The sequence below is a fragment of the Protopterus annectens genome, chromosome 1.part1 (assembly GCF_019279795.1).
Source record: "Protopterus annectens isolate FY-2018-M chromosome 1.part1, PAN1.0, whole genome shotgun sequence".
Lineage (NCBI taxonomy): Eukaryota > Metazoa > Chordata > Ceratodontiformes > Protopteridae > Protopterus > Protopterus annectens.
The window spans coordinates 1953959077-1953983720 of NC_056726.1; the positions used below are offsets into that span (position 1 = coordinate 1953959077).

The following is a 24644-nucleotide window of genomic DNA, read 5'->3' on the forward strand; positions in this document are numbered from 1 at the left end:
GGAAGGCAAGGAGCAGTTATGCAGTGTAAGTGTGCAGAGTATTCCCCCATCCAAGGTAGACCACAAATACGACTGTGGCTTTTCATCTGTCCTTGATTTTGCAGAATGTTCTGGTTTTCTGTCATATTTTTATACTGTTGATTTATGCTTCTTATTATTCAGGAAATGCATGCTGTCACAGTGCCCTGTTGCTCTGTTTAAGTAGCAATGATTTAATGACCATCAGGTAAGCTTGTCGGAGATTGTAAGATGCAAGTAAGCTTTAATAAGTGTACTGTTAAAGAATTACCAGCATTGAAAGCCTTTTCGTTGTTGCCATGTCGAGAATATTTACATAACTAGATAATGTATAAGCCTTGGGTATTGAAATGCATATGACAGTATTTGTAATAAAAGGACAGGATTACAGTATTTTCAGAAGCTCATTACATTTGTTGGAGACTTGCAGTCATCTTTGCAGGCTTACCCGTAAACAAAACAGAATGCTAATCTATCATGTGTGGTCCATAACTTGTGCAGGAATCCTTTAAGCAATTTATCTTGAGCTTGTTTCTTGTTTGCTGTTCATTTTTTACTTTGATCATGTCTTCACCATGAAACAAGTAGATAGTTGTGTGTCAGGCAGCAGGTCTTTTTTGGATAAGAAACATTTTTACAAGTGGAGGTATCACAGAGATTGCTACTTTCAGCATGTTACTTGGTAATTTTATAAAGCTGAATATAAATTATAATTAGAACTGCAGTGCAAGGAGTAGTGGTTTGAGTTGAGTTTTGTATACTTGATTTTGGCTGGCATTCCAGTAATGTATTTAAAAAGTAATTTATTTTTTCATGCCTCCCAACCTGTTTCCATCTGGATATTAAGTAAGTTGTCATGTAGCCAATGCATTGAAATATTTTTTTCTTCTACACTTCATTTTGTCTTGATTGGACTCTCGTAATGACTGTTTGGCACCCAGGCAGCGTATTTAATTAATGTTCCAGTTGTTGTGGTTTTGAGCATAGCTCCACCTCCTTTCTAGTTGGCCAATCCCCTTCCCATTGGCCCCACCCATTCAGCTGTCTCCTGCAGCCCTCCTTTAATTTGAAGTCACCAGCCACCACTGAATAGCTCCCAACTTGCTATCGTCTGCAAACTTTGTCAGCCAGAGTCCATTCGTGTTGGCCTGGACTTCAGAGAAGTAGATACCAAACAGGAGAGGACCCAGGGCAGAACCCAGTGGGACTCCACTCATGACTCATCGGCAGTCTGACTTGAAGTCATCTACTTTCACACTGTGGGTTCTATCTGTGAGCCAGTTTGCAACCCACCTAGTGATATAGGGGTTGATGCCTAGCTTAGTGAGTTTTTCTATGATTCCTGAGTGAGGAATGGTATCAAAGGCCTTGGCCAGATCATGGTAGTCTGTATGAACCACCTTGCCTTCATCCAAAGCTCTGGTGATTGACTCAAAGAAGGTGACCAAGTTGAGCAGGCATGATCTACCCTTCACAAAACCAAACTGTGTAGGATCCAGAGTTTGGAGATTCCCTATATCCTTGTTTATTAGGTCCATGATGATGCATTCCATAGCTTTGCATATCAGCTAATGGGGTGATAGTTCCCAGGGTCTGTAGTCACTCCTTCTTTGTGGAGAGGGATAACTGTAGCAGTGCACCATTCAGTAGGTACAAAGCCTGAAGTGAGGCTGTGATTGAACAGGGCACACAGATAAAGTGCCAGTTCACTCTGTAGTTCATGTAGAGCACAGCCAGGGATATTGTCAGGTCCCATAGAAGCTGTATTCTTGGCCTTGGACAGTGATGTATTAACCCATGCAGCAGTGATACTGGGTGCCTGGCCATCTACTGGTATTGTGATTGGTCCTTTGGGAGGGAGAGGGATAAATTTGGCATTGAATCTGTCGGCCAGTATACTGGCAATATCGGTTGGCTCTGTACAGGAGGTAGCATTGTGCAGCAGATCAGAGCAAATCTGGGTATTACCATGGACATTCTTTACATAACTATAGAAGGCCTTGTGGTTGTCTTTACTATCTGCTGCAATTCTGTTTTCATAGCTAGCTTTAGAGGATTTGATGAGGGATCTCAACCTTTTGTTGAGGCTGATAAGGGAGTTTTTCCAGTCTTGGGACTTCACCGTATTCCGCATCAGTTTCCTCCTTCTATTGTAGAGTTTGTTTATGGCAGGGGACCACAATATTGGCTTCCTTTTTTTGGAGGAGAGTGTCTTGGTTCTTTTGGGTATGGCAAGATCCATGCATTTGTGTACGTGTTCATACAGTGCATTGGTGTATGATTCAGTGGTCATGCAACTATTCTCCATTTGCATGGGTGCTGTGAAGTTAGCCACATCTGTTTTTAGGTGCCCAAAGTTAGCTTTGGAGAAGTTATTCATGGTGGTTATCTTTGTGGAGGGGGGGCGTGGATTTCCAATTTGATTAGTTTGTGGTCGGATCTAACTAGGGAGGAGTTGGGTCTATATCACTTTGTCGCACTTTTAAAAGTTCGAACACCATATGGTTGACACCATATATTCGAACTTTAAATGTTTGAAAACATAATAAAAAAAAACAAAACACAAAGACTTACCTGAAGGTTGTAAGCAGGGGGCAAGTCACCCTGCACCCCCCACACCCCCCGCTACTTAAATATACCAACTCCAAGATCGCACTACATTGCAGGACAGGGAAAGCTTCCCTTATGGAGATCTCCATTGAAACATTTTATAGTTTTACAAGTTTAAACATATGATTTCAACCATATGACGTTCGAACTTGTAAAAGTTCAACAAAGTGAATGGGACCTGGAGGAGTTGACTATTGGTGTACAGCAATGGTCGCCATGTTAGTAATGACCAGATCAAGGATGTTGCTACCTCTAGTGGGGTAAGAATGAGCTGGTCCAGGGCATTGTAATTAATGAATTCCAGGAAATGTTGGGCAAGTGTATTGGTACATGAGTAGTTTTCCCATTTAATGGAGGGGTAGTTGATGTCGCCCAGTATGAGAGTGTTAGGTTGGACTCTAATATTCTCCAGGGTGCTTAGGAACATGGAGTGTGAGTCTTGGGACATGGTTGGGGGCGTATAGCAGGCTACAACCTGAATCTCTGTCTTACCCAATGTTAGCTGCACCTGAAGTATCTCAGATGCATTATGTTGGGCTACCAGTCTGGAGGTGTGTGCATCCTTTATGAATATAGAAACAGCACCACCTTTCAAGCTTTGGCCCAAGTTTTTTGGCTGAAAGTTGTGGAATGAGTTATTGCCTGGTAGTGCAGGGGTGCTTTCTGCTTCCTTGAACCAGGTCTCTGTTACAGCACAAATGTTGATGTTCTCCATTTTAAGGAGTACTTCAAGCGAGTGCATTTTGAGATCTAGACTTTTAGCATTGAGCAGCATGACCCTCAGACTGCATTTGTTTGTAGCTGTTATGGCGGCAATTTTGTTTGTCTTTGGAACACCACCTAAAAAAGGCACTATAGGGGTGGCAAGAGCCTTGGCCAGTATCTGGAAGTCCAGGGGTGACAGATGCAAGCCATCTCTGGCAAAGCATCGAGGTCTGTCAGTCATGTCATCCCAGGCAGACAGATACTGGATCCCCTTAGAATGACACAAGAAACTTAGCCAATTGTTGAAAACAATCATTTTCTGCTTGTACTGTGGTATCATTCTGGGTGATGGTAGGATGCTGCTCAGGGCTACGGTCATACTCACCTGTGCTACATAATCTGAGAGCTCCTCCATGTCTCTTTTCATGTAGTCCAGGGTGGTATGTCTCAGGACATTCACACCCACATGTACAATGACAGAGTCATATTTGTACCTGTTGTTTATGGACCTGAGTGTGCATTATGTGGTGGATCCTGGCACCTGACAAGCATCTGATTGTTACTATCTCCTTATTCAACCTAATGAGTGGAACATCAGTGTGCCTCACTATGGAGTCACTGATGACTAGTGTGTTGGGTATGCTGTTTTGCCTTAGGGGCTTTGGTTGAGTGGCATACTGTTTAGGAGAGTTATGTGTCTTGTGATTAGTGTTGTGTTGTGGTGGTTGAGTGGGTTTCTGCTTTGGATGTCTCTCCTGTTTGGGTAGATTTTTATTGAGAGCCTCCGTGAAGGTGGATGTGTGGTTTGGGTTTTTATGGGAAAGCATTGCTGGTGTGTATTCTGGAGGGCTATGTGTTCCATGTGGTGTGGTGCAAGTGTTGGTCTTCTCCTCTTGACAAGTTATTCCGGTCTTAGCTGCAGAGTGTGTGGCTTCCAGTTTGGATATATAAGTCCATCTCTCACAAGGCTGAGTGTTGGGAGGTAAGAGGAGAGGGTTGTCAGTGTACATGAGGCAGTTGTTTCATTCCCTCAGGATGCCCAAGTTCACCAGGTTAATAGGAGAAAGCACAGGTAACTGACCTTTAGACATGCCTGGAGGGGTGTGTATTAATAATAAGTACTGAAGCTGTTTCCTTGTAGAATGTTTAGTGTTGGTAGCACTTTTGTGTGCTACAATAATTGCTACAAGAAGTCTGGTAAAGTGCTAAACTAATAAGCTAGTAAAAGTTCAGAAGAGGAGAAAACTAGCAGATCTAAGGGAAAAATTGAAGAGCAGACTTTGGCACTGCTCAGAAGCTTATGAACAGTCCGGGATGCAACAAATCTGTATCTGGGCTACACTAGTTACAGGATAGGCAGGAAGCAAATGCAAATGCGGTCTTTTAAACCAGGAAGTTGAAAGAGATGGAAAAACCTGCCCAATCGGCCAATAAGCTACAAATTCTGGGCCAGAAACCAATCCTCTTGTGGTAGATAGGCTACCTTGTGCTTACCACTCCCAATGATAAGCAAAAAGGCTTCCCTCCAACACAAAAAGGCTTGGAGGCTCAGAAGCTTACATACAGTCCTGGATACAGCAAATCTGTATCTGGACTAGACTAGTTACAGGAAATGCGGTCTTCTACTACAGGGAAAGAAAACAAAAGTTGCCATAGAATGATCATCCCTTTCTGTAATAATGAGGGCAGGATGCAACTATTTATTTATTTTTCTAGCAAATGGGCATTCCTTCATTTTCTGGTTAACTAAAAAACTGCGAACAAAATTAGTGCCCAATAAAGAATGAAAAAAAATATAATAAAACGTGAAAAGGCCAGTATTATTTAAAGCATACATTAACAAATTTGAAACACGTGAAAAACCAATTAGAGAAAAGTGATTGAAGAAAGTGAGGGTTGTGGTAGAAGCGCTAGTCACTGTTGCTCTTTTATTGTCAGAAAAAACAGTGGTCTTTATTGTTCCAATTTGTTTACACTCTCATATTGTGGTCGTTTTTTGTGGTCAATGTTCGCTCATCGTGGTTTTGTTACTTTTATTTTTTTATTTTGGTCGGTTCAACGCATTTTATTTCTTTCTTTACTTTATTTTTTGCATCGCGAGTTTTTATTGTTTTATCATTTTCTGGTTAACTGGCATTTCATCATGTGAATAAGGATAGATAGTTCTTTCATGCCTGCACCCAAGATACAGGTGATGAAGCCTTAACAGCAGCCACAATGTCTCTTGTTTAATTAGTGATGCATGTGCTGGTGAGCATGGGCTGGGAGAGTCAGCAGTCATTGCTGGGTCTTCCATGATGCAGGGATGAGGCTTTGGCTATCCATTTGGCTAACCCATAAATGGAACAGCAGGTGTTGCACCTATTCATTTGTGTATTTTACTAACAGGGGCTGACATTTGCTTGGATGCACGCATGCAGCCCATGTCAGATAACAAAAGTGGAGCTAAGAAAACACCCATGGGGATTAGAAGTTTTAGGAATGTAGGGGTTGGGTCTGCTGGGTCGATCAGCAGATCAATTACCTGTAACAAGAGTCTCACCTCTGTGGAGAGTGGAGTGATTAGTCCCTCCATTGAATGAATGATCCACAGGGCTGTTGCCTGGATGGTACCTAGCTCCTGCCACAAGAGAACTATCAGACAAGTCCTAATGGACAGGGGGAGGGTAACAGAAGGATAATTCTTTCATAATTATTGCTGCAAACAAATTTGATGTCTCTCAACTCATTTTTGCTATAGTGAAATTTGATTACACTACAGTATTATGTCTGCTTGTCTACATTTACTAAATATTAGGCAATTTCTTATCATTCTGTAATAAGCTGCAATTGGCTAAGGAAATTTACTTAGGTTCCACTGCTTGAATGAGTCTATTTGATGTAGGAAATTCAATTTGTGCCATTTCATGTAATGATTTTTGACACAAAATACAGTCCTTTGAAAATAGGTTTGCTATGTAACATTCTGACAGAGCACCATAGGTTTGGAAGCAACAAAGAGATGGAAATAATAGGGTATACAGAATATCCAACAATTAGCAGAATATGCGAAAACAGGAAAATGAAGTTTAGAACATTTAAGATCCTTGTAGGAAGTAAAGGATGCTCTGAAGGAGAATAGTAGAATTATTCAAGGTTAAAAGAAGGATGAAAGAAATGGAGAAAGAAGGTCTGCAAGAATAACAGGAGAGAGAAAAAATGATCTTGGGAAGTGTCTGATTAAAAAAAGGACTATGGAAGTGGTTTATTTGGAATATATAGGGAAAACAACTAAGGCTGTTGTAACATCACTCCAAAGTAAATGAGGTAGGAGTATAGTATGGAGATTAAACATCAGGACTGGGTGAATATATGTAAAATAAGTGGAACTAGCACTATATATGGGACCAGCAAATTAAATTCTGCATAGGTAGCTGTCAACTCTGAGAAGACTGGTGAAAGTAGATGGAATAAGCACAGTGGCTATAGGAAGTATAGCACTGATAGTACAGCTACATACCATAGGTTCTAAGAATTGTATTAGGTGAAAGTTTGTATAGAAATAGGCTCCGTAGGAGTGGAACCTTTAGGAAGCAGGTGACAGAGCTAATATGAAGGTCATTAAGGCAGAGGCTTAGTGGATGTGCTATGTATAAAATGACTGAGAGGTGGCTTCCTTTTATATAGTGGGAATCTAAAGTGCAATTAGGATTAATTAATGATGATGTCATCATTCCTAAGGAAATAAAGAAATAAAAAAGGATGACTCAAGGGGCCAAATAGTAAGAAGTGGGGGATAGGGAGATTTTTTTTTAGTTTAAGAAGGCTGTGGGTCATAATCTGGATTAGCAGTGATAAGGATTATGAACTGGAATTGAATGATGTCACATTAGGGGACTGTTGGGGGCACAAAACATGTAGTCATTTGACAATTCAGAGTATAGTATAAAGAGCATATGGAATATAAAACAATGATATGGTACACTAGGATATGTATACTGCTATGTCATATGCAACTGTTAGTAAACATACTTAAAAAATATAAGTCCATCTTACAAAATAAAGTTCTGAGCAATATTTTTGGCATTTTATTAATAGACTTGTACCAGTTAAGCCCCTAAAGTCTAAATATTAAGACATAAAACTGATTCCCACTGGAAATGAAAATTGCTTGCAGCATTGCTTACTCAAGACTTTTAAATACTTTGCATGCTTTATTTCAGGAGTATCTGCTGTTTATTAAAATTGCAGATATTGCAAAGGAAAAAAAATGAAGTCAAAACATTGCCTTGCATTTGAAATTTACCAGGAAAAATTTAGAAATATTTTTATTTTTAAAAAACTTATCATTTTAATTTTCTCTTTATGTAAAATACAGCTATTAAGAAAAAGTGTGTATTCCCCTGAGGGTTGGGAGGGTGGCCTAATGGTTAAGGTGTTTGTCTTACAAACACAAGGTGCAGGGTTTGAGTCTCAGAAGGGATAATTGGCTAGGCTTAAAATGTCTTGCAAGGGCAGTTAGCTTAGTACTAATCTATGAACCTATGAACCTTTCCAGTCTCAAGTTTCAAATCAGTGCAAAAAATTGTAGGGGAAATTGCTAGTGAACTTAGCAAAGAAGATGAAAAGGCATTTCCTATAAGATTCACTGTGGTGTTAATTTTATATTTAATGGCCAGCACTGGAGTGCAATTTCCTTTGTTCAGCTTCACCATTACATATATTTCTTGTGTCATTGTGCAAATCAGTTTTCTAGAAACACAATTTCCTTATAATCAGCGTTAAATTTCAGGACAGGTAGTACAGTGTTTTGAATGGCTTTGGCTAAAGTTTTAAGTCTGGTCACTAGATGTACAATTGATATCAGTTTTGGGAAATTTTTAATGATTTGTTTTCAATAATGTTTTTCTTGGGAAAAAAACTACTTGATATGAGTAAAATAATATACTTTACTTGCTCCTTAGCAGTTAAATTTTTAATACGCAATTTTTACATCACCAAACATATAATATACTTTACAACATGCCTGCTGAATGTGATAAGCAGGGGATTTTTACTTTAGATACAATATTAAACATTCTTCTTTTGTGTACAGTTGTGCCTTTTACAGTACAATTTTTTATATTGGGAATATATGTGTGTATATATATATATATATATATATATATATATATATATATATATATATATATATATATATTGGGATTTTAACAATTCTATAACTAGGTATGCTACCATACATTTAGGTTTTAAGAAATTTTCTTTTTTTGTGATTGATAGTGTTGCAGACGATCACTTCTCAGGTGATTTTAAAACTTTGCTTGAATGTAAAGAGTCATTCTGGCAGATATACCTGGTAGCAGATCATGCACCAGGACTAAATGAAGCTATTGGTATCAAATGTTTTTTTACAATTGAAATAATATTTGAGTTTAGTCTGCAAATATTTTAATTTATTGAATGTCTTAGAAAATGTTTTGGTTAAAAATACACTTTATTGAATATGTTATTCTTTTATGAACATTTTATTTTATTAGAAACAAAAAACTTGAATACTTATTAGTTTAAATTAGTCATGTGAATTTATGAATGCTATTTATATAGCTTAGGTGAGTGTGTTAGAGTTTTTCTGAAGAAGTTCATGTAAATAAAAGTGGACAAAAGCACTAATTTTTGATGTCCGTGTCCCTGATTTATTGGAAGGCTGTTTTTTGTGTATCCGTGAATTTTCCAGTTTCTTAGTTTGTGCCCTTCCGATGACTTTGGAGGACATTTTACAGGATACCTTATTGAATTTAACAACTCACCCAGTACAGGACATTCAGTGAACTTTCCTGAGCATTTTATTATCATCATTACAGGTGCTGTTAAAGAGAGCCTTGGGAGGCATTCTGGTTTATCTCTGTCACAAAATGGTGGTTCAAATGATTCCTGTCTTGAACGGAGTGTTTCCATCAGATGGTGTCTGGAGATGATGAAGGTTCCATAGAATAAGTTACTATGGAGAACAACAGCATGCTTGAGCATGTTCTTCCAAATTTAGTGTCCGTAAGTAACGTTAATAATGATGGTTCCAATTTTGAACTAATGAACTGTAAAAAGAATATCTATGAGTTGGAAAAGCAGACTGTTAGATTTGTGACTTTGAAAGTTGAAATTATCTATCTGAAAGAATGCATTAGATGTAAATGTGTTCTTCAAGGTTTGCGTACAGTGAAATTTACTAACTGTGTGTCTTATGGTGATGCATTGTACAGTGAATTAGTTCATTTGTACAATGAAACAGGCATCAATATGATGCAAATTCTTATCATGCATTATCGAAAAGAGGTGGATGAAATCAAGGAAGTTATGCATGACTTGGACACACATATTAAAAGTTACTCTTGATTTTCATCTTATAATCATCTATATTGTGGTATTGGTGCCACGTCCAACAGGCAGAGGGCTTCAATAATTTCAAGAAAACAAGCAAAATTGAGGAAAGACATTTTAGCGCATGCTAACCACATGGCTTATACTATATGAGGAGGTTGGTTATCGGACAATTTGAACAATGTAGACAATAGTAATGAAGTTTGGAATGGTAACTTAAATGTTAATTTGCTTGATGGTGGGGGAAATAGTAACAACAATGATGTCAGAAGTACTGAATTGACTGGTAACAGTAATGATACAAACATTGTGAACTCTGACAATTGTAATACGAATATTGTAGCTAACAACAGTTATGCAGCAGTAGTTTCCACTTTGGAGACTATTAATTCTTCCCTCAATACAGGACCTTTATTAGCGGACCAACTGGGCAACAAATGGACTCCAAAATGGTCCAACTCTACACAAACCAAAGGCAAAGGGAGAGGGAAGAACAGAGGGAAGTGGTACTTCCACGAGATTTTTTACATGGGACTTGAAATTTTGAATTTATCAAATGTAACATTGTCTGATCATGTTGCGTCTGTTTTGAAAAAATATTTTTCATTCATCCCTAGTTGTTCCATGAATGTTGCTAAGGTCATTATTGATTTCAGATTATTTTTGAGGAAACTCAATTTGAGTTATATCATGCATGATGTGTTAAAAGATGATGTTGCTCTTGTAAGTGACAAGCCTAAAAAATGAGAACTTTTAACCCTCATTTACATAGTACGCTTCAAGTATTTCAGGATCTATGTGAGACTGAATTTAGGAAAAACTAGGATTAAACATAAAAGCTTCAATTTAAGAGAGGAAGAATACAAAGCTCTCATGCCATTAAGTAAGAATAGAGAGTTAAGAGTACGGAGGGCAGATAAGGGTGGTAAGATAGTGGTCATGAATACAGCTGACTATGTGAGATCTATTGAAAATATGCTGTATCAGGATACTACCTATAAAAAGGTGAATTTATGTGATATTAAAAAGAGTTATTTACAATTAGATACAACTTTATTTGACATGTTTTGCCAAGGTGAAATAGATGACTGTTACAATTATTTACAGGTTAGTTATCCTAGAATTGCTGTTTTCTTTGGTATACCAAAGGTACAGAAGAGCTGCACTAATCCATCCTTTAGGCCCATCATATCTGGCACTAAGTCGCAAACTGAAACAATTTCCATATGGTTAGATTACACAACACCTGTCATCTCTGTCAGCGAGGGACAAAGGTGGAACCCCTGGGACAAATTTATGGTTTCCCATCCATTCATGAAGGTTGTTTTTGAAGAGGGTCAGTGAGGTCCTCTGTTTGACATGCATGGGAAGTCTATTCCAGAGATGGAGAAGCCTCTGGGAGACAAACCTGTCTCTCCAGCAGGTTTTGTTGATGTTGCATATTAGATTTAGGCCTACTGAGCAGGTAATGTGCGAGGAGTTAGAGTTATGGATATGGAGCATCTCTAGTAGGGCAGGGTAGGTGAGACACATATCACCTCTCAGCAATCTGTATGATACTGAGTAAAGTGATAGTGATTTTAGCCTGTCTGCATAGGTCAGGTGTTGGAGGCCATGGATTCTCTTTGTGAGGAATGTCTGTGGTGTTTCCAGTTGGTGCAGGTGTTTGGAGAAGTACATACCAAATGGGTGCTATACTCAATTATAAGTCAAATGAGGGAGGAGTACAGAGAAGTAATAACCTCCTTTTTTTCTGGATGCAATCCCTTTACTTATGAGATGAACCAAGTAAAAGGCTTTTCTGACCACTGCTGCCACATGATGGTTGAATGTGAGATTGTTGTCAACCTGAGTACCCAGGTCTCTCACCATGGGATTGTGTGCTTAGTGGGTTGCCGCTGATGTGGTAATCAGTAGGGGCCTTGTTTTTGCCAAATGGTATGATAATACATTTTTGTGTTTAACTTTTTATATTAATATTTTTCTAATAAATGTTTAAGTGTTTGCCACATACAATTTATTTTGAGTGCTGTTCATAGTTCTATTATGCAAAGTTTGTATTTCTTTGTTACATACACTTTTCACTAGACAAATAAAATCTGATAAAGTGAGTATGTTATTACTTTTCCAGTTCATTGTAATTATCCTTCTGGTTATAGCCAAGATTGACCATAAGAGAGACATCTGAGTTGTAGAAATAGAATTTGGAATTGGCACATTAAATACGATTAACAACTCCATAACATTACAATTATTTGACCATAAAGCTTTAACAAAATTTTAAAATTCTTCCCAAAATGCCGCAACCATTTGACATTCCAAAATCATATGTTTCCAATCTACCTCTAATTGACTATCACATCTCCAACAACTTATATTTTCTTTTTTATTAAATCTGGTTATTCTATGTGGCATTAAAACTCTTCAGTGCAAACTCTTCCAAGTAAGTATTTTCTAGTATATAGAAGATGTAGAATTACTAGCAGATTTTAAATATAATTTTTATTGGTTTTTGAGAATTTTTTTTTCTGTTTATTTTTGCAGAATAGCTCCAATGAAACACGTCAAAGCTCAGAAAATCTGATCTTGGTATTTTATAAATTATTGACAAGTATGACTTATTTTTATATATTCTCTTATTAATCTGAAAAAAAGAATTGTAATATTTTTGGAATAAAATTATTATTTATGAATAGGGACATTTGAAAATTATAAATTTTCTGAAAGTCAGTATATCCAACCGACTACTATTATTTATAACTATCTAGAAGTCTTTCTATGGAGCTTGTTCTATATCCATCCACAAATTGAAACCAGAATAATACGTTATTTTCTTTAAAACTAGTTATTATACAAGTATTATAGGATAATAGGCAACCATGTAGTGTAAGCTATTGGGAATATTAAGAATTGTGAATGCTTTGTTAGATAATTACTATCTATAAATGTTTTGAAAGTATATATGTTTAATAACAGGATTATAAACATTTGCATTTCTATCATTCATACAGTAATCTTTTATAACCCAATATGCTATACTTATATTTGCCAAAACATTAGAATTTATTTCAGGAATAGCATTAAAATCCAAAATTGTTTTTATGTCAAGATTTCCAACGTGAACTGTATGCTGGATTTAACCAAATATTTACAATGTTTAAGATAGAAGATTTAATGTAAAGATAAATATTGGGGAAACCAATATCATTCTCATCCCAACTACTCAAATATGACTCAAATAATATTCTTGGTTTCTCTGGGTACCACAAGAATTTTAATAACATATTATTTAGTCTTTTAATGATTTTCTTGGATCGAGACACAAGCATAGCCTAAACAAGGTATAAAAATTTAGGTACAATTATCATTTTTATCAATATAAGTTTGTCTTCCATTGACAAGTATATTTTATTCCAAGTTTCAATAAGCTTTACTATATTATTAACTTATTATAATTTAATGATATTGTTTTTCCATGTATTATTTATTTGAATTCCTAGATATCTAAGTTGTTTATTTTCCCAATTAATTCCCTATAATTTTACAAGACAGAAGTTATTCTGTTATTTATTAATAATGGTTCAATTTTATTATGATTAAATTTTAAACTGGCATTTTCTCAAAAGACTGTAATAAATAAATAATATTTTCTACTGAGGAATCGATATTGCTAGTAGTCAACTAAATAATATTTTCTACTGAGGAATCAATATTGCTAGTAGTCAACTAAATATCATGTGCATATAATTGAACTGGAATTATAATTGTCATTGATAAAATAAACTTTTATTTATTTATTTTTTTCTCTGATGCATACAGCAAATGGTTTTAATGCTAAGGCAAACAATAATGGTGAAGTAGGACATCTTTGCTTAGTTCATTATAATATTTTAAAGGAATTGGACATGAAAGCACCTATTTTAACAAAAGAAAATGCATTATTATATAATTTCATTAGTATTTCAATAAATTTTAAAGAAAAATTGTATTCTTTAAGCACATTTTTGTAAATATACCCAATTAATTCAATTAAAAGCCTTGTCAATATCCAAACTCAGTATTGATAGTTCTTTATTATTTTCATTGGCAATATCTATTAAAGATATCAGTCTAATGATATTATCTTGGACCTTTTTTCCTAAAATGAAACCGATTTGATCATTAATTAGATTTGGTACTATAGTATTTAATATTTTTGTCAGTATAGCCATTAACATTTTATAGTCCACATTTAGTAATGAAGTAGGATGATAGGTACATAATTTAGGATTTTTATCTGGTTTCAGGATAGGAGAAATTATTGAATATTTCCATGAAGGCAGGATATTTAATGAACCAGTGACTTTATTAAATGTGTTTAACAAAACTGTACTGTACATCAAAATGGATGGACTTCAAGATGTACTGCAACTATTTAACTTGTTACAGTTAAAATACATTGTAAATGTTACTCTGCATTTGATGCACTAATGTTTATCAGGCTTGACAAGCTATCAAAAAAGACCAATTAAACACTAAGTTAAAAAATATATACTTAAATACTTATAAAAAATCTTCTTCTTCTTCTTTCGGCTTTTCCCGGTTAGGGGTCACCACAGCAGATCATCTGTCTGCTCATGATTGGCAGTGCAGTTTTACGGTGTTGAGTTGCCAGCCCGGCGCCCAGCCTTCCACAGAAGGCACACATACGCACATACTCACACCTAGGGCCAATTTAGAGTGTCCAATCCACCTACAGCAAGTCTTTGTGATGTGGGAGGAAACTGGAGCACCCGGAGGAAACCTACACGACCACAGGGAAGACATGCAGACTCCACACAGAAGGCACCCCAGCCGTGAATTGAACCGGAGAACCTCTTGCTGTGAGGCGGCAATGCTAACCGCTGCACCACCGTGGCAAAATAAGACATAAAAAATAAATAATTAATTTGTAATTAATTTTGCAATCTTAATTAATTTAGTGTTTAATTGGTCTTTTTTTTTTTTTTCAAAATTAATTGGTCTTTTTGATAGCTTGTCAAGCCTGATAAACATTAATACATCTTGAAGTCCATCCGTTTTGATGTACAGGTTTTGAGTTTCAATGTTTTACCAGCTAAATGTATTTATACACATGTATTGTTTTAAGTAGCAATGTGGGTTTTAACTGCAATGAGATGTATGTTTCAATACGTCACTTCTACTTTGATCTATAAATGTCACGTGAATTGTATTTTTTATAGTTCTGAAGAAGTTTGCTTTGGTGCAAATGAAAAGTGCTTAAAGTCATTAAAGTAGAAAATTTGTCTTCTGAGCAGCACCTTTTGTGTTATTGAGATTGGAATATGTGCCCTTTCTTTACTGTAGTGCAATCTTGGAGTTGGAATATATATTTAGCGGGGGGTGTGGGGGGCGCAGCCCTCCACAATAATATTTTCGATTTGCGGCATTTTCACTCATCTGAGCATTCGCACTTTGTTCCTTTCATTCTTTCAATATAGACCCTTTAAAAATATATGCTGGTATTCTTTGCCAAGATATTAATTTACTAGGTTTTAGATTAATTTTAAAGGTAATAGCATTATGGTCAGATAAACTGCAAGGTGTTATTAATACTTCATCGACTTTAGAATATAACCCATTATATACAAAAACTTTGTCTATTTTTGTTTGGGTGCCAAATATGTATGAATTATGAATATAATTTGAGGAATTTACCAATTTCAATTTTTGAATATCTCTAAGAGTCATTGTTCTTATATAATTAAACTGTTTAGCAGTAGCTGTTATTCTAGATTTCTTATCTTTATTGGAATCTTTCTCTGAAAAGAATACAGTTGAAATCTCCAAGTAAAAGGATTTCACATTTCACATGTAACGTTGTAGTCCAGATATTGCCTTGCTATTTTTGTGCCACTTCCAGGGATCCAATATTTATTAACAAAAGTGCAATTTTTTTTTATCAATTTCCAGTACAATTAACCCTATCATGCCATTTTTATCAGAATAAAAGTCAATTACTCTGGGTATACTTAGTGATTTTTTCCATAGTATAATAGTACTTCTCCTTTTAGCAGTAAAATGAGACTCAACAAGTATTGGGTAATCTCTACAAATCACATTTTCTATATATTTTCCCAATAAATGTGTTGTAGAAATGCTATATTTGCTTTATTCATTTTAATATATTTAAATAAACTTCCTTTCATCATAGGATTATTTAAACCATTTACATTAATTGAAATGCACTTATCTATAGTCATTATAAAACTAGAAAAAGTTTAGCAAGTTAAAGAAAATACATTGATATACTACTTTGTACTTATATATATTTTGCTATGGACATAAACAAATAAGCATTCAACAAGAGTATAAAAAAATTACTTACAATCCCTGCCATGGAATGTATATTTCCTAGTTTGATGATAAAATCATTCAAACACCTTCTATCATTTATGATTCTTCCTCATCCATTTTTCTGCTTCTGCCTTTAAATGTGTTTATTAATAAAGACAATATGATAATTTAAGTAGCTTCCTATTAATAATAATATATAAGTATGAAATTCTGATGTCTTATGTATCTGGCACTACTGAATGAGTGTAATTATCAATGATTAACCAGAAAAAAAGTGTGAGGGAAAGAGCAAACATAAGGCTAAATCAAGGGTGTTCTGCAAAATCAGTGATAGGTGAAAGCTATACTGGCCAGTTTGGAAGACATGAATTTATATCAGCAGATCTTCAAAGGGCTTCTCCTTCCCTGGAGTGACTGTGGACTACCTCTCCCTGTCTCTGTGCCTGGCAGATGCTGCTAGTTTGGATGCCAATGGCAGTGTTTGCTTCAATTGATCCCCAGCAGAGGTTTAAAGTGAAAAGTATGAAGCAGCCCTGGACAGCTAATTTTTGAGAAGGATATTTGCTACTGTTTGCAAAGTAAGTAAAAATGTAGGAAGTTTAGCTTTTATGTAAGTGGTCAGTGCAGATAGCATTAGAAAGGAGCAGACAGTACCTGCTGTTGTTTGATTACTGTGAAACTCTGACTGATTAACTGTGGCAGGACCACTGTTACACAAGATATTTTGTTTGCTGAAATCAGTGTGAAAATGAGCACTGCTATGGCTTATGTTTGTGTGTATGTTTTTGTGGAGGACTGCAGTGCATATAAGAGTAACAATTTAGTCATAATTTATTTCAGTCATCATTAATCAAACTTCAGCACTGCACACATTAAGATGTTATCTTTGAGTGTCTGGACAGGATGTGTGGAAAAGCAACTGATCACTGGTACAGTGGCATCTCATAGCACTTGTTTCTCTGGTTGAGTTCTCAGCTGCAGCTCTATCTGTGGGCAGTCTGCATGTCTTCCCTGTCTTTTTTGTGGGTTTTTAACAGGTGCTTTGGTTTCCACCTGCACTCCAAAAATGTGTTGCAGGTGAACTGATGTTTCTACAATTTGGCTGTATGCAAACATTCACAGTGAGTATGTGTGTGAATACGTTCATGTGTAGATGTTTGTGTGTGTGAATGTGTGCATGTGAAAATATTGGTGGAGACATACACAGATCTTATTAACAGAAAAATGAGTTATTTCATTAAAAATCAAAGCACAGCATGAATTACAGAACATGTACACTTTCATAGCTTATGGGAACCACCACTGCTGGCAGTAAATGGATTTTGACAGATGCTTAGTAGGGGCCTCTGCCTTATGCCCACTTAGTCTAAAGTCAGTGCCACTTAAGAGATGCCAAAGAAGATTGCTATAGTTTGAGTAGGGACTGTGGGCATGGTGGTCATTGTTTTTTTTTAAATAAACTTCAGAGGTGGGCACAGAAGGTCACTATAACTCATGCAAGGGGTGGTAACAATGTGGTCATTGTTTCTTTAGCTTTTCTCAAAACAGACTTCAAAGTTGTGCACAGAAGGTCACTATGGCTTGTCTAGGGCAATGTACTCTTTAGGATGAATGAGTTGGAAGACAGTACTGTATTTTATCATTTTGTCGCCATCAAAATCAGATGTATATACAGGTAGTTATTTTGGGGGGGTTGAGTAAGGAGGCATGCTATATTTACCTCTAACAGCAACAGGTTGACATATGTTACTGCATTCCATTTATTCTGTAAGTTTCACTGCAATCTGACATCAGAGGGGTGCATAGAAGGCTTGCATTTCGGGGTTGGGAAGAGGATGGATGCTGTCAATGTTTATGACGATAGCACTTTCACTTTATCCCCATCTAACACTAGAGAAGCACACTAAAGGTAATCTTTTTTGAGGGGTTTGGGGTTTGGAAGGTAAGCACTTATTTCATATATGACTTAGGTTCCCTCGCAAGCACTTGTCTTCTCTGTTTATTGGTAATCACTACCCAATTTATTGATAACTAGTTTCTTATCAGCTATAACCATTAAGCAAAGTGCACAAATTATGTCTTCATTGATAGAAAAAAATAAGACAGTTTATTTTCATAGTTATAATTTTTGTTCAGATTATCACTGTATCAAAGATTGCAGAGAAAATTTCTAAAGTGTACCTTGGTCCATCTAGAATCTCATAGCTTCAGGGGGCTAGCTTAATTCAGTTATTTTCTGCATACTTATTACACTGCATTCTCCATCATGTAGGATGTGATGAACTGATGCATGAAAAGGATGCAAGGGAAAAAATGAAAAGTAACACAAACTGTGGCATGTGCCAGAGGAACAATGCATGGAGGCAATGGAGCACTTTGCCTAGGACTCCGTATCATCTAAGGCTGGCCCTATAATCATGGAATATGGTATTTAAAGAGAATAAATTCATAATAGAGAATGTTTTAAAGACTGAAGCATAAACGATTTACTACAGAAGGTCAACACATGAAATATCAACAGCATTACAATCAGCTAGCAGACCCCCCCCTGCTAATTATATATATCAACTCTGAGATTGCGGTAAGCAACTGAAATGTCAGGACCCCCTCGAGAGTAAGTCATGAAATAAGGAGACAGAACAGTAGAAAAATAGGACTCATATATAACAAGTCTGAGATGCCATTTCTTGGAATATTTCCTTTTCTCTGAAGTATGGTGATCTCAGAGTTATACATAACTTCAGAGTGTATGTGTGTATGTCCCCCCCTGCAAAACGTAGTTTAAAGGAGAACAGCGATTTTCAAAATTTACTCTTCCCTGGGTTTTTGGTCTTTCTTTTTGGCTTGTCAGCATTCAACATTTTGAGTGCCGACATTTCAATAGGGAGCCCTGAGATCATTCTACTGTTGGGAGAGGGAAAACACAATCCCTGCTATACCGTTTTCTTGCTCAACATGCTACCAGCTTTTTAGTGTTGTGAAAAAAAAAACAACAGCATATAGCATTGATGTTTCATGTTTAGACCTTCTGCAGTCTATTTTTTCTGCTTCAGTATTTGAAGCATTCATTATTATGAATGATGCCCATTTGAAGTTGATGTTTCTAGGTATGCCTTGTAAAAGGGGTGTGACAGGGGGTGTACTTACATTACACTGACAATGTGGCTTACTTGTCAGGAAATCACAAGATGCAAAGGTGGGAACCCTACTTACTTGTCTGTTAAAATATATTGCTCTAGGTGTTAGCTTGTCTCCTGAAGACATACTGTTTTCTTCCATTCCCAATGTTAGGTGTTGAAACAATAAGTGAGAAGGTCACTGAAAAAACAATCAGTAAAAACAAAATGAAAACTCCTGCAAAGCTAGAACCTACACTGAGTGGCCTTCCAAACCTTTTGTATCAGAGGCACATGGGATATATTTGCATATATCGAATGTTAGGTGTCATAATGCAATTTTTTTTATTTTAGATGTCCACATTGATTTTTGTCCCCTGCCCAATATGAAACTTGCAAAGCATATTTTTGTGAAAATCATGTTACCTCTTAAATATTTTTGAGGTCAGGATATTGTGTTTTCCCTCTCCCCACAGTAGAATGATCTCATTTTAAATTATAAATGTGAAAATGCATTAAAATGTACACAGTTATGAAGCTTTTCTTTACAGTTTAAAATTATTAGATGTTTGACTGTCAGCCACTTTAGTGAGACTCAGTTTATCTGAAATTTCATAATTTACTTTAAAGTTGTGTAACCTCAAGTAGGGTATACTAATTAAAGGGAAACATGAGGATGACGTCTCCTATAAGTGTAATTAGGAGGCTTGTCTCACATTCATTATGTCTTATTTTTATTTCTTTTGTTTCATATTTTATATATGTCAGGGTATTGCCAAAATGTATCCTGATTTAGAGCATTACAACTCTAAAGGTATGTTTGATATTGCTTTTAACCAGGAGATTAGGTTACTTTGCTCATATTTTCATCCTCAAATTAGGGCAAAATGACTTTAGATTGCATGGAGATATCTATAAGACATAGGGTATCAGAAAAATCTGAGCAACTGTTTGTTTCTTTTGGTAAAAAAAAAAAAATAGTATTCCAATTGTTAAGAGACAATTTAAAGAGCCTGAAACCTAACTACATTAAGTTTTGATCTTGTTCTGCCAAAAAGTTAGCCTTTGGAATATTTTCAGTTCTTCGTCCTTGCAAAGTTCTAGATGAAGTCCATGGACATTATACGGTATGAAAGCTTTAGTAAATAGTCCAATCTGCATTCCAAGATAACAGTATATGCATATGTGATTGGGTCAACACCTTGCATGTGTCTGATAGGTCAGTAAAGAGACAGAAAATGAGAGGTATGATTGGCTAGTTTGATCTGGATACTAACTGCATCTGATTCATTATTGAATACTTCCCTCTAAACAAAATGTAGCAGTATAATCATTTCTATATACAAGATACTCCACAGATTAGCTACATCTGCAGTCTTTTTTAGAGGTGTGTTTGATGAAAATGTTTGTGAGAAAGCTTCCTGGCTGCCTTTTCACACATTCATTTGGTGCTATAATCCAATCAAGAACAAGATGGAATTTTGCCTTTGCAGTTCTAAAGGACAGTCTGACAGTTGCCTCCTCATTCCATTCTGATTAGTTGGTGCTGTACCCATACATTATAAAAACAAAAAGAAATTATGGTAACACATAGAGAAATTGCTAGATGTACTCACCATAACAATAGATGGCTGACTTCTTTTATGTTTTTTTTTTTCAGTGCCAGCAGCCTTCCTCCATTTTTCAGATAATTAGTCTTTGCTCTTTTTGATAGTGTCTCCTTTTGCTTTGTGCAGAGTCATGCATGAAAGTGGAACAATTGTACTGTTCATGTTGAGATCAACAGCTTGATATTCCTCCCTTGCTTAGAAGGTGGTATGTAGAACAGGAAGCTGTGATGTAACAAGAGTAATGGAATCATAGGTGTGTCGTTCATTTGATCCGTTGTAGCAGAACACTTGTATTTTGGTTCAAATCTTACACAGCTTCACGCTCCAAGGTGACCACACTATTACTTGTTGCCATATACTCACACAGTGGTTGCTACCATATAATGGCCACCATTGCTATGTGTTATTAAAGGAAGGGTTTGCTGCAAGGAGGGGTCAGTATTTTAACATAATCCATTGCATTATGATGACCGAAAAGACAGAAGAAGAATCAACTATCTACATTATGTTGAGTATCTCGCAGATCTCCACTATCTCAATGACGGCATACACGTACCGGTGCAGAAGGAAACAAAACTACTGGCCTTATAAACTACTGTGTGCTGTCTCAATATTTCTGTGAAAGGATGAGAAACTCCCATCCACCTTACCTGAGAAATATGTACCTATAATTCTATTCTGATAGTATTCTAGTCTGTTCCTTTTGTTTTTGGAAAACTTTATCACTGGATTTTAAGCAGCAATTTAAAGGTTTTTTTTTTCATACCCAGTTATCAAGCTGCTACATCCGAATAGGACATGTAAAATTTTGTTTCTTGTAATATTATCCTTATTGCTTTGCTTTCTCCTTTCATCTTTAATAAATGTCAGATGTAATGATCTACAAGCAATTCTAATAATTCAAACTGAGAAGTATGGTAGAGATTTATAACCCACTGCCTCCCAAATCTCTAGATTTAATGTCCCCTGCATAATAAAGAGTGTGACTCAGTAACTTCCTTAAGCATGACTTACATGATTGGATCAGTATTCACAGATTTACTCCAGGATTCACTAATATGCCCCTCCTGGAGAAAAGAGCTGCAGCCCAAGGGGAGGGTATTAGCAAGGTATGAATGGATGTAATATTCAATAGGTATAGAATATCTATGAATCTACGAAGCCTTGAATCCATGAGACATTTAGAAGACTCTAAAGTCTAAGAAGGTGAATAACTATCAGGAAGAAGCCACAGTATAACAGTTTTGAAACAATGTCGAGTAAATCTTATTTACTGCTTATATTAAGCATACTTGATATTTTGACAATGTAAAACATAGCAAACCCCTGTTATACTTCAGTAAAATGATTTATTAGCAGCATAAAGTTAGCAAGCATTCGCACAAATTACTTAATAATTTTTTGCAGGGAAACTATAACTTGCTGCAAACTGTTGTAACAAAAGTCAAGAGAGCAAAAGAAAAAAAACACCACAGCCTAGGTGGACCTTTATGCCTATTTATGTGTACATTACTTACCCATATTCCCTAGCAAAAGGTATCAACACCACAGAAACCTGGCTAATGACTGAAAACTATAGCAGAGATGTAGTTACGTTAAATGGATGATTCTGCACAATCTAAGTAGTGAAAATACAATAGATTCAAAAATAATGAAATTCATAGTTGTGTAAAATAGTGCATGAATCTTACATCAATTTTTGAGGTCTTTGCAAACGCCCCCACAGGATGTACATGGTCATACAGTATGACGACACCAACCATTACTCTCATGCAAAACAGTAAAGTCTCTGTGTTGGTGAATCGACTTCTGTACTCTCTGAAAATAAAACAAAGAATATGGAAATGTCAACAAAATGTTCACTGGAACTAGTGTCACAATTCTGCATGTGGTTTAACATAAACTATCATATCTGCAAAAGCTCATGATATGAGTATTACTTGGCACATTATTCTCCTTGATGCGACATTCACAGTCCCTCAAAATTATGACAGTAAAAAAGGCAGCACTTGGGCAGTGGCTTAAACTTAAAGTTATCACATTCATCTTTGAAAAACACAAGATTTAAGCTACTTTAAATATCACCCTCCCACTGATTTTGATGAAACTCTGCATTGGTATGTGTTCTTAGAACTATGTTCCCATACAACAGGATCAGATAGTAAAGCTGATACTGATAATCACCCCTTATATTGATGATACACAAAACTAAATACATGTTCTCTTTTTCCATTGCTACTACCTTTTGGAAGGAGGTTTTTTTTTTTTTTGTAGAAGATGATACTGGAGATTAAAGTTCCCAAACCTATAAACTGTATCTAAACTGCAGTTATGCTTTTGTGTCTGAATAAAGTCAGTAATGGGCCATGTCACTTACCCAGTTAACAAATGTAAGACATACTGCCTGTTATAAGGTTTGGCAAGAATTATAAATAAATTATAAATAAAGGGATAAAACAAAGTGACAAAATTCAAGCATGGCAGAAATGGAATTCTACAGTGGATAGACAGCAGTAATTCTCAGAAATATTTACTTGAATCTTTAACTCTGTCCCAGTTGTGATGGTCAAGCACAAAAGATGCCCTGTTCCAGCTCAAGTTATCCTGGATGAGGGAGCAGAATTATTTCTCTTCCCAGCATTTGCTAGTTTACTTCCTCAATGAAAAATGCCAAAGAAGAGGATGAATGCCTTTGTTCTGAAGGACATGTAATGTGACATAAGACATAGAACAATGGAACACAGAGGCAACATCACAGCTTAAACTTTCTGTGTTGTTCTAGTAGGGCAAAAACTGCTTTAACCAAGTACTCATAACACTAACAACTAAGTAAATAGATTAATTAAATGGGCTATCCTTTTAGACTGGCAGAAGCCGAGCAAAGGGGTATGCAACTCAAATGTGAGCTTAATGGGAAAAATAGGACTAGAGGCAGTAGTCAAAAGGATAGGCTGGCAAGAAAGGGTTAGTCTAAAGAATACGCTGGCAAGAAAGGGTATATTTGACAGGACAGCAGGTGATACCATGAAGCCAGCAGAAATGATGTGAATGAAAAAAGAAAAGGGAAAGGCAGGGGACAGGACAGGACAACATATATTAGTGGGGCAGAGGCAAGCAGAACAGAACAGATTATAGAGTAGGCAGAAGGTAACAGTGTTATCTACAAAAGAAAAGATAACGGAAAGGCAGCCAAGGAAAAGGACAGGTACAGACAGTAGCAGCAAGTGACTAGGAAAGGTATAGCCAGAGGGTGTCATGCAAGGACCAGGACCGCAAGGACAGTAAAAGGGACATGGCAGGGGTGTGTGCACTCAGATGGATGGAAGGGAGAAAGAGCGAGAGGCCCTATAGTAAGAGAACAAGTGGGGTGGAAAGGGATAAGATATAGCAAAGGCTGGAAGTAAGAGGGTGTGAGGTCTGAAAGGAAGAAGACTGAAGGGAAAGAGATCAGCGGTAGTACAGATAGTATTGTGACTACCACAGACAGCGAGGAAGACTGTAGCAGTTTAATAGGAGAGGAAAAGGTTGCAGACAGGAATACTAGTGATGTGAGGCAGGAACAGAAGGAAACAAGCTACTGTGCAGACAGAAAAGATGCTTTTTGTTACTCTAGTTTCAGCCAAAATGAGTATAAGGGGCTTGACAAGGAACAAAGGATAGACACAATTACAGTAAAAGTGATCTTTCAACAGACATAGCAAGTCATGGAAGGAAGTGAGACATCTGACTATCAAGAAGGAGAGGGAGGTTGGTGCATGTTATAAAGTAAAACATCATGAATGTCGTATGAGAAGATTCTGATAAATGAGGTAGCAAAAACCAGGGAGGTGAAGAAGAGCTGCCAGGATAGCAGGTTGGAGGCAAAGTTCTCAGAAGTGTCCTCTGTGCCAGCAGC

General features: G+C 36.4%; 1 protein-coding gene across 4 annotated transcripts in view; it reads right to left on the reverse strand.

The window, feature by feature from the left end:
- LOC122813026 (CYFIP-related Rac1 interactor A-like) overlaps positions 1-24644 on the reverse strand; it is a 1136056-nt gene that overhangs the window by 36965 nt on the left and 1074447 nt on the right. For all 4 annotated transcript variants that reach the window (XM_044085138.1, XM_044085156.1, XM_044085145.1 and 1 more), the window contains one exon: positions 22441-22567. In XM_044085138.1, the coding sequence (XP_043941073.1) occupies positions 22441-22567 (127 nt within the window). The remainder of the gene's footprint in view (positions 1-22440; positions 22568-24644) is intronic.